The sequence below is a fragment of the Otolemur garnettii genome, unplaced genomic scaffold (genome assembly GCF_000181295.1).
Source record: "Otolemur garnettii isolate 467f Iridium unplaced genomic scaffold, OtoGar3 scaffold00187, whole genome shotgun sequence".
NCBI classification, from domain to species: Eukaryota; Metazoa; Chordata; class Mammalia; order Primates; family Galagidae; genus Otolemur; species Otolemur garnettii.
This window is the reverse complement of record NW_003852582.1, coordinates 1247418-1258299: the sequence shown is the minus strand read 5'-3', so window position 1 is coordinate 1258299 and position 10882 is coordinate 1247418. Positions and strand designations below refer to the sequence as shown.

The 10882-nt window shown below is 36.4% G+C and overlaps 1 protein-coding gene and 1 non-coding gene across 4 annotated transcripts in view; both read right to left on the bottom strand.

The window, feature by feature from the left end:
• ERICH2 (glutamate rich 2) overlaps positions 1-9561 on the bottom strand; it is a 25098-nt gene extending 15537 nt beyond the window's left edge. Inside the window, exons 1-7 of one of the 3 annotated variants that reach the window (XM_023507544.1) lie at positions 9449-9561; positions 9017-9047; positions 8766-8814; positions 8500-8536; positions 5808-5903; positions 2883-3028; positions 768-952 (exon numbers count right to left, since the gene is read on the bottom strand). In XM_023507544.1, coding sequence (XP_023363312.1) covers positions 768-952; positions 2883-3028; positions 5808-5903; positions 8500-8528 — 456 coding nt within the window. In that variant the 5' untranslated portion in view covers positions 8529-8536; positions 8766-8814; positions 9017-9047; positions 9449-9561. The remainder of the gene's footprint in view (positions 1-767; positions 953-2882; positions 3029-5807; positions 5904-8499; positions 8537-8765; positions 8815-9016; positions 9048-9448) is intronic. The other 2 variants (XM_023507545.1, XM_023507546.1) reach the window with 2 other exon arrangements.
• On the bottom strand, positions 2280-2393 carry LOC111721819. Its single transcript, XR_002770832.1, has one exon. It is a non-coding gene; the product is annotated as a U5 spliceosomal RNA (small nuclear RNA).
• Positions 9562-10882: the final 1321 nt, after the last annotated feature.

Below are 10882 nucleotides of genomic sequence, written 5' to 3'. Positions count from 1 at the left end.
ACATACGGTCTAGGACCTTTCTGCCTTACTAGAATATGATACATACGGTCTAGGACCTTTCTGCCTTACTAGAATATGATACATACGGTCTAGGATCTTTCTGCCTTACTAGAATATGATACATACGGTCTAGGATCTTTCTGTCTTACTAGAATATGATACGTACAGTCTAGGATCTTTCTGCCTTACTAGAGTATGATATGTACAGTCTAGGATCTTTTAACTCTAACCTGGTGAAAGTAAGAACCATGAGTATCCAGGTGAGCATCTGTGTGTGGGCGAGGAGCTTTTTGCTAATTAAAAAAATTCTTATTTTTTAATTGTTATATAACAGGTATACATATTTTGGGGGTACCTGTGACATTTTGATGCCAGCATACGATGTGTGATGTGTCATGATCAAATCAGAGTAGTTGAGATCCATCTCCTCAAACATTTATCTTTTCTTTATGTTGGGAACATTATAGTTTTTCTCTTATTATTTTGAAATAGACAAAAAATTACTGTGAACAATAATTTACCTACTGCATTACTGAATATTAGAACTTATCCTTCTATCCCACTGTATTTTTGTCCCCGTTGGCCCACTCCTCTTCACCCCCATTTCCCTTTCCAGCCTCTGGTAACCACCATTCTACTTCCTACATCCCTGCAATGCACAGCTCTCACATGAGAACAATGCAACAATTACTAATTGTTTTAATCATCAAGGCTATTTATTTCAGTTTTTTAAGTTTCTGAAATTATAATGCACAAGAAGAACTTACTTCTGCCATTAACTCTAGTGGAGCGCAAGTATCCTTTTTAGCGTTACTGCTTTCATTATTATCTTCATCATTGGTATCATCTTCGTCATCATCGGTTGATTCTGACAACTTACTGTCAGTATCCTGAAGGCAAGATTCATTATTTTTCTCCTGCTTTGCAATGACTGTGTCTTTGCCCGCTTTACCTAAAACAATATGCATAATTTAATCAACAAACATTGAAAAGTTCAAAAATGTAATTTTGCCAGATCCTATTACTACCCAAGGATTAAAAGTAACATAATTGGGCCGGGGATGGTGGCTCACACCTGTAATCTTAGCACTCTGGATTGCCTGAGGCAGGTGGATTGCCTGAGCTCACAGGTTTGAGACCACCCTGAGCAAGAGTAAGACCCCTGTCTCTAGACTAGCCAGGTGTTGTGGCCGGTGCCTGTAGTTCTAGCTACTCGGGAGGCTGAGGCAAGAGAATCGCTTGAGCCCAAGAGTTTGAGGTTGCTGTGAGCTATGATGCCAGAGCACTCTACTGAGAGCGATAAAGTGAAACACTGTCTCAAAAAAAAAAGAATAAAAATAAAAATAACAGTTGTCATTTTCTCAAAGCTACATTCTGAACACTACATATATTAACTTATTTAATTTTCTCAGCATCAACAAGGTAGTATTTTGAATATAACCTTTTTTCTTGTAAGATTTTGAGTGTCTGGGAAGTCTGGTGAGATGCCGTCTATGAGTGCTGCCATGAGCTACTCTAAATAATGTATAAAACATGTGTTAGAAAGAAGAAAATGAGGAAATCTAAGAAAACCCTAGATAAGACAATATAAGAAAACACAGACCAAAAAAAAGAGAGAGAGAGAGAGAGATAAAACTTAAAACTACAACAAACTCCTGATTCTAAACCTAAAGTGCTACCCTGAAAAAGAGTACCAAGCTCTTTCAAGAGAGGAAGGCTGCATTATTTGGGCCACCCATCTACCTGCTTCGGTTTCAATTACAGTCTCCATTGGCCCACGAGCACTCTGATCTTCCAGTGTGCACCCAGCCCATGCACTGACTCACCACACTGATGTCATCAGAGGAAGGTCATAATTAAGAATTAAGGAAATCCTGTGATGTCATAGAACTGCCCCAACACTTAACATCATGAGGTTTCCTGATCCCTACAGCTGAAGCAGTCCTCTCCCCAGGTGCTGCCTGCTTACATTGCAGTGCCTATCACAAGCTGTAACTGGCTTGCTTATTAGAGAGAGGAGAGAGAGAGACTCAAAAAAATTGGTTACTGGGAGGTGCCTGTGGCTCAGTGGGTAGGGAGCTGGCCCCATATACCGAGGCGGGTAGGTTCAAACCCGGCCCCAGCCAAACTGCAACAAAAAAATAGCTGGGTGTTGTGGCAGGTATCTGTTGTACCAGCTACTCAGGAGGCTGAGGCAAGAGAATCGCTTAAGCCCAGGAGTTGGAGATTGCTGTGAGCTGTGACGCCAAGGCACTCTACTGACGGTGATAAAGTGAGACTCTGTCTCAAACAAACAAACAAAAAATTGGTTATCAATTCACAATGGTTCCTCTTCAAGGAAATCTTTAGTAAAAGGCAAAAGATTTATTTGTTCTGAAGAGACACCAGAGGATTATTTGCATTTTTTTTTCCTAGACTAGTTGAGTGCAGTAGTGAGAAGGGGGGAAAGAGTAGAACAAGGAGTTTATAACTGACTGTGAACAATCAACTGAGATAACTCACTTCAGACAAGCCTATTGTTATTTATTTCTAAGAGTTGGCTGTCTTCTAGAATGTGAACTTCATAAGTGCCAGGACTTTCTCTATTTGTCAACTGTTGTATTCACAGCTTCTAAACCACCACTGGGCACTCTGGCTTTCTACTGTTAAGTGAACAGAAGTTGTTAATGCTTTCATAGGAATTTCAATTCATTCTAGGATTTAATACGCAGTCATTATCATTTCATGTAATGTATGCTCATGGATCCCATACCTGGCTGCATATGAACTTGAGAAACTACTAAGTCCTATGACCTGCTACAGACCTACAGAGCTGCCAACTCTGAAAAGGAGGGCTAAACTAGAACCACAGTTACTCAACTCAAAAAAACAAATGCTATTACCTGTGCTTTCTTTTAAGAAGGAAGATGACCACAGGTCAGACTGTAGATTTAAGATACTTTTATTTTCAATACTCGTTGAAGACACTCTATTTTCAGGGTTCTTTAAAGAAATTTTATTTTCAATAGTTTTTGAAGAGACTTCCTTCCTAAAATGTTAGACAGTGAAAAATATTTTCCTAGGTTACAATTCTGTTTAATGCTTTATATGGGTTCATAAGCACACACATACACACACCCTACATTTAATATAAATGCACACTAAGTAAACTAGCTCAAATGCAGAATCTTCTTTATGGGAAAGCATTACCAATAATTTTTATTATTGATTAAAATCCTAATTTTACTTAGCATTTATTATTATGTGACAAATTTTAGAATCTTTTCAGAGTTTTTTAACACAGCATTTAGGTAATCTGTTATATAAATATCTCTGTCACGGCTTGGTGCCTGTAGCTCAGCAACTAGGGCTCCAGCCACATACACAGGGCTGTTGGGTTTAAACCTGGCCTGGGCCTGCTAAACAACAATGACAACTGCAACAAAAAATAGCTGGGCATTGTGGCAGGCACCTGTAGTTCCAGCTACTTGAGAGGCTGAGGCAAGAGAATCACTTGAGCCCAGGAGTTGGAGGTTGCTGTCAGCTGTGACGCCATAGCACTCTACTGAGGGCAACACAGTGAAAGTGTCTCCGAAAAAGAAAAACTTTGCCACATCATAATGATATAATGGAATAAAACTATTCAAGAAAATTAATCTTGAGGGTTTTTTTTAAGTTTGTAAATTGATTCCTGCCATTGCTAAACACTACACTTGAGAGTCCAACCCTAATAGTAACCTTTGGTCATAATATAAAAGCCTTTTCATTAAGTAGCTGAACTAAAAGTGGGTTAGCTTTCTCTTTTGGGCTTTAAGCTTGAAACTATTTTTTTTTTCCAGACAGTCTCAAGCTGTTTCCCTGGGTAGAGTGCCGTGGCATCACAGCTCACAACAACCTCAAACTCTTGGGCTTAAGTGATTCTCTTGCCTCAGCCTCCCAAATAGCTGGGACCACAGGCACCTGCCACAATGCCTGGCTATTTTTTTGTTGCAGTTGTCATTGTTGTTTAGCTGGCCTGGGTGGGTTCTAACCTGCCAGCCCTGGTGTATGTAGCCAGTGCCCTATCCACTGAGCTAAGGGCACCACCCAAAGCTTGAAACATTATGTTAATAAATAACCCATTGATATAAGGAATTTTTAGATGGTACACTCTATTCATAAAGACAGGCACCCCTGCTGTAGAAAAATAACCACAAGTCTTTCTTTTGAGGTCTTAAGACTCTCAATTTTATTTCTAGTTTACATGGACATATATAAAAAGACATAAAGTATTATTTTTTCCCCTAAGTTATGGTGGCTCCATTCCCCCCATTGAAATGTAAATGCAAAACATTTCTAAAGCTAGTGAGTGGTCTTGTGCACCGATTTAGCAAATAGGTAGACCACTTTGTTACAGTCTTAGTACTATGGGGAAGGAATGGAACGTTTACTTCTCTACCATATGAGGCTAAAGCAAAACCCTCCTCTGGAATTGAATAAATGCACGCAAAGATAATTTACATGTAGTCTGCCTCTGCTCTCTCAGTCTTCTAATTGTGAAAAAAAAATTTCATTCAAGAAGAAACTCTACAGATGAAAAGTTGAGAAATCACTGGAATATTGAGTTTACAGTATGGTGACATTCCTGTTATGCTAAAGGTCACCACACAAGTGATGACTAGAATTTATAGACTCTAGTATCCAATCTAGATGAAGGGCTTTGATGCCTTTTTTCTTCCTAGAAATTACAGTATTTCATTGAATCTAAGATACCATCTATTTATTTTAAGACACACTGTGTTTTATATACCACTAAAAAAAGGCAAAACATTTTCAACTACAAGTCTAAGATGACTTATATTTGTAAGTCAATTGTAAAAGATGTTAAAATATAAAAAAAAAGTGTGCTTTAGAATCATGAAATACAGTACTTACATTTTTACTAAGTTATATCCCTTTTTTAGGAATAATGTCAAAATTTCTATGGACGTTAGTTTTTTTTTCAGGAGATTTATATTTTAAACTTTGTCTTAAAATGATTTATACTTGTCAAACATGGGCCTAAAAACCCAAATGTAGCTAGTATAGTCCTAGGTATTTGTATATATTTGGAAATGTCTGTGATAATCTTTGTGAAGCTTGCATAATGGCAGCCAACATACTCAATAATCTCAAGATTCACTGTCTAAAGGCAATGAACATACCAAAAATACCTATGTAACAACTGATCCTCAAATCATAATTTTATTTTATTTATTTATTTTATTTTATTATTATTATTTTTTCAAATCATAATTTTAACAGTAAAATCTAAATTCCTTTCTGGCCACTTTTGTTGTCATAGATAGTTTCAAAGAATCAAAGGCCGGAAGTTCAACCTTCTCTTCCATTAAAATCTATTGACTTACATGTAAGAAAGTGACATAACTTACAGTAATCAGGCCTCCAGTCATTTAAGAAAAACTAGGGTACACATAACTAGGGTACTCTAAAAGATTTTTTTTTTTTAACTTTAATTTAACAAAAGTTATAACTGAGAAAAGATTCAAGATTTTACATGATGGAATAATATCCTTTGGAAAAGGGAAGAATTTGATTTAGTACTTTAATAAGGTTACAGATTTAGTCAGGTTAGAGATTCTGCTGGAACATATTTAAGGTATCAGACAGATATCCTAGATTTTAGGATTTCTCCTTAGTATGTGAACTGCATTGGATATATTTAGGAAATGTCCCAGAATTTCTATTGACATTGATTTTTTTTCAGGAGATTCATATTTTAAACTTTGTCTTAAAATGACTTACACTTGTCAAACGTGGGCCTAAAACCCAAATTAATTAAAACTTACTTTTCCGAGAGTGTCTTAGCTACATTTAGAGAGACTCGTGTTGGTAATGTATAAAATTTGCTTGCCAATCTTGGTCTGTGTCCAAAGAGGCATTTACTAAAAACGTAAAAATGGGAAGAAAAATTAGCTTGTAATAACATTTTGGAAAAGATGATAAAACATGGTCATGTGATAAAAAACCTAGATACACAATTTTTTTCCACCTCACCCAAGGAGTTGAGTGCTGTGAATTTGCTTCAGCCATTTCCCCTTCACATCCGTACATGTTTTTGGAAGTTTCACCATAGAACCACAGATCCATGATCCCGAAAACTTTGTCCAGAGCCTAAAGATATCTTTTACTTCTACTTCTGAAAATAGTTTGTTAATTAAAAGCAATTTGTTGGGTATACAAAATCTTTCGCACATTGGATTTACTGAAGGAAAAAAAGATAAATGTGGGCTTTGAAATTTGAAACTCCTGGTTTATGGAGTCCACACACCCCTGTGCCTGGGCCTAGACTTAAATGGAAGTCAATAGATTTTAATTGAAGAGAAGGTTGAACTTCAGGCCTTTGATTCTTTGAAGAATCAGAAGACTAAGGCAAAGAACTGGTAGAGAAAGAAAACTTCTGATTTTCTCTCAGCCAATTTAGTGAGGGCTTTTGGCAAATTTCACTTGCCAGTCAGTATAAAGCCAGCACCAGGTGGAGAGTAGAATGGAAGCTGTGCTAAGAGAATTCACCGACTTTGCAGATCAGTTATGCTGTTTCCCAAGTAAAGGTATTCCAGGAGTTTCTGGTTTATTACTTGATCATTTTTTTCCAGGACTGGCCCTGTTTACCCTCAACTCTGGGTGAGGTACCTGAGGTGACAAAGCCATACGCACTTGTGATGCTTACTGGCTACACTAACCACCTTTGCTCTTCTCTGAAAGCAAATTAAATGGAACATGATCATTCTGACCTTGCCAAAAGTAGTTCAATAAGCAGGTATAATTATTACTGAGATCAAGAGAACTTACAGTCACTCCCAGGCTGCATCTGATTTATCTCTGGGTTTTATCTACCTCAAGCTGTGGATTACCCATTCCTCTAATTCCAACATGGCTTATGGTCTATGAACATTGTGGCTCATGGGCACAAAAGTGACTTACTTTCATCAAAAGACAACTAAATATTTCTTAGCTTTTTTATTTAAATTTTTTTTTTTTTTTTTTTTTTTTGAGACAGAGCCTCAAGCTGTCGCTCTGGGTAGAGTACCGTGGCATCACAGCTCACAGCAACCTCCAACTCCTGGGCTCAAGCGAGTCTCCTGCCTCTGCCTCCCAAGTAGCTGGGACCACAGGTGCCCACCACAACGCCTGGCTATTTTTTGGTTGCAGCCGTCATTGTTGTTTGGCAGGCCCGGGCTGGATTCAAACCCGCCACCTTAGGTGTATATGGTTGGCACCTTAGCCACTTGAGCCAGAGACGCCGAGCCTATTTAAATGTTTTTTAATCATATAATAAGATACATGTAGTTACATGTAGATTAATATACTTTACAGGTCTCTTTTTCTTCTAGTTGGTTATATCTTTAAATTAAAATAAACAGATCCTCTACCATTGATCTGCTATACATTACATTCTCTTTAATATAAAAAATATTTATTTTATTTATATGTCAAAAGCCAAAATGGACATTTTTAGCCTTGACAGTATGAAAATTAAAGTATATGTGCATAAGGTAGAATTTTTACCAGCCAACAATATTCAGAATAAACCAAAAAAATATGAATTTAAATAGAAGAATCCCACCAGAATGGTACCTACACATTTGTCAATAATCCCTATGAATGTACTTTATATTCATCTTTTAAGGTGCATTTTTTCATAGAATCATAGAATTTTTATTGCATAAAGTAGATGATCATATCTGAAGGGCTTGCATAAATCCTCAGAATCAGGGCTGGTCGCAGTGGCTCACACCTATAATCCCAGCACTATGGGATGCCAAGGTGGGTGGATTGCTTGAGTTCAAGGGTTCGAGACCAGTCTGAGAAAATGTGAGACCCTGTCTCTAAAAAACAGCCAGGTGTTGTGGCAGGTGCCTATAGTCCTAGCTATTTGAGCCCAAGAATTTGAGATTGCTGTGCCCACAGCACTCTACTGGGGCAACAAAGTAAGACTGTCTCACAAAAATAAATAAATTAAAAAATAGTAATAATAAATAATCAGAATCAATGATTTGAACAGAGAAGGTATTTAATAGTTAGCTTCTAAGCTGGTATTGTAGTGTCATTTTTTTCACACCAGCTTCTTCAGTTTTTAAGGTGATTATTTTCTTTAGTAGTAATGACTCACATTATAGTAAATATTCTTCTAATTTTAAAGAAAAGATTCACTTAAAGCAATATTCTGAAAGAAATAAGCTAGTATCAAAGGGAATTAAGAATGAACAGTGAAAATGATTATGGAAGGAAAATATAGACTATGTAATGTTTAAGCACCGGACATGAATAGTATCTATACCTTTACATTTTTATCAAAATTCATTTTTCATTTTAAATGTCCTTCTATCTAGGTAACAGTTGCTTTGGCTGAAGCAAAAGCTGAAGTGCTAATCCATGCATTTCTGGCCTTTCAAATTTAATTGGGTGACAAATGGTTGCATTATCGTGTTCTAATTGCTTAAGGGCATGTGATAGATCAGTTACACAAAGACATCTTACTCTGACTTTGCTTCATTTGGTTCAATCATCGCTTTTTCTGAAAGAAAAGTAATAAAACACCTCAGTATTTTATCAACATTGATGTCCCTAACATAAATTTCTAATTGGTAAATACTTAGGTTTTTTTTTTTGAAAGATAGATAACATTTATCATAAAGGATTTAATGTTAAGTTGTTCAATCATACACAACCATTCCAGTATTTTTCTTAATATTTAGGACAAAATAATGGTTAAATACATTCTTTCTAAGTAATAAATCATTTACCCTTTAGATCAAACACTAGCAATCCACCATTCTGTCTATTTTTTGGTGCCTAAAATAGAAGCAGAAATAAAACTAGCATTATTATTATTATTTTAGTTTGAGATATTTAAAATAATTATTAATAGCTTTTATATAAACGTTTCTACTATCTAGTTTAAAAAATAATTTTATACTAAAGCCAATTATTTAAAAACTATAAATAGATAGTAAAATAGACCCAATGCATCCTAAAAAAATTTATGTACACTTACCTTGATAGCATCTGTCTTGTCTAGATAATTCCTGCAAAAACCAAAATATTTACTTTATAAGTCTTTAAACACTTGTACAAGTTTAAAATATAAATAAAACAGAACCCAGAACTCTGTCAGTAGAGTATTAAGCATATATTTTGTTTTTGTATTTATTAGGAAGAAGGGACAATGAAAGGGGATTCAAGGGAGATGAGAGAAAAGTCTGGCCAGCTGAATAAGGAAGTCTGGAGGGTCCACAGAAACATTATGGGAACACTGTGATCAGCACTCACCAATTCTTGCCAAAAAAGGGGAAAGAATATAGGTATGAGGTTACCAAAAAGGACAATAATCAACGATGAGTAGACAAGGACAAAGGTTCCTGGAGGTGCAGAAGGATCAATGAAGGCGTTACAAACAATTTCAGATGGGGAGATGGACATTTTATACCTCTACGCTGCCTTTGCATCTCTGGTCTCGCTTGTGAGAAGGACCTACTTCCAACTCTCTTCGGAAGTGCGCTAAGCTCTCTCTTTGTTCTTAAATAAAATGTCTCTGTGTTATACTACAGCCTGTGCAAAGTCACTTTTGTTTTCTATTCATGCTGCCCGTGCTGCTTCAGTTTTACTTTTGGTTTCTACAAAACTTTCGCTTTCAATTCATCTGTGCCATGGGTGAACTTTCTGGTTCTACTGAGTAATCTAACGAGGCCAACTGGGTTTGGGTTTGGGGAACCAGGAGCCTCAACCTCCTACAATCAGCCTTATTTCCATCCTAACCGTAGAATATCATTCTTCTGGATTATGAAACTGGGTTAAAAAAAAAAACCTAGAAAAATTAAGCCTTCCTCCTTTCCCTGTCTCACCTTGAAGTTTATGTAAAAGAGTTATTAGACTATTTTTGCATGGAAGAAAAGTGAAGTTAAGACTGTAAATCTCTGTTACTTTTCTGTTTTATAGAACATAGACTCTGGATCTACACCCAAATATAATCAACAGCAGGCTAAGGACCCTCTTTCCTCCTGAGCTGACCCTAGAAATCATGAACTCATCTGGGCTCACATTATATACCATTTCTTACCTCCATCTCAACAAACCAAAACACAATATAAATCATACTATCTGCTACATTCCAGTTCTTTGGTGTAATGAAACATACTTTTTAGGATATATTTTAAATAAACTATTTAGAATACTTTAGAAACACTATAGAAATTGACTTTTATTCTGTTATAAATTATTTTGTTTATTATTTATTGTTTTGTTTTAAGAGACAGGGTTTTGCTTTATCTCCCAGGCTGAAGTGCAATGGCTTGATCATAGCTCACTATAACCTCAAACTTCTGGCTTCAAGCAATCCTTTCACCTTAGTCTCTTCTGTAGCAGGAACTATAGGACACTACCACCACACCAGGTAATTTTTTCTATTTTTATAGAGGAAGGGGGTCTTGGTATGTTGCCCAGGCTGGTTTTGAACTCCTGGCCTCAAGCAATGCTTCTGCCTCAGTTTCCCAAACTGTTTGGAAGGATTATAGGTGTGAGCTACCATGCCTAACCAAAAGGTACATTGTAAAATATAATTGTTAACTTACAAGTTTTCTTATGAGTTTATTAACACTTACAAGTTACAATATTTCTCACTACATTTTTACCTTTTAAAGTTACCAATTATAGGATGGATTTTCCTATAATTTAGCCCTTCATATATCTGAATCAATTTTATTCTAAGGCCAGGTGCAGTGCTTTACACTTGTAATCCTAGAACTTTGGGAGGCCAAGATAGGAGGATTACTAGAGGTCAGGATTACTTGAGGTCACCAGCCTGAGCAAAGCCAGACCCCATATCTACCAAAAATAGAAAAAAAATTAGCCAAGTATGGTGGCA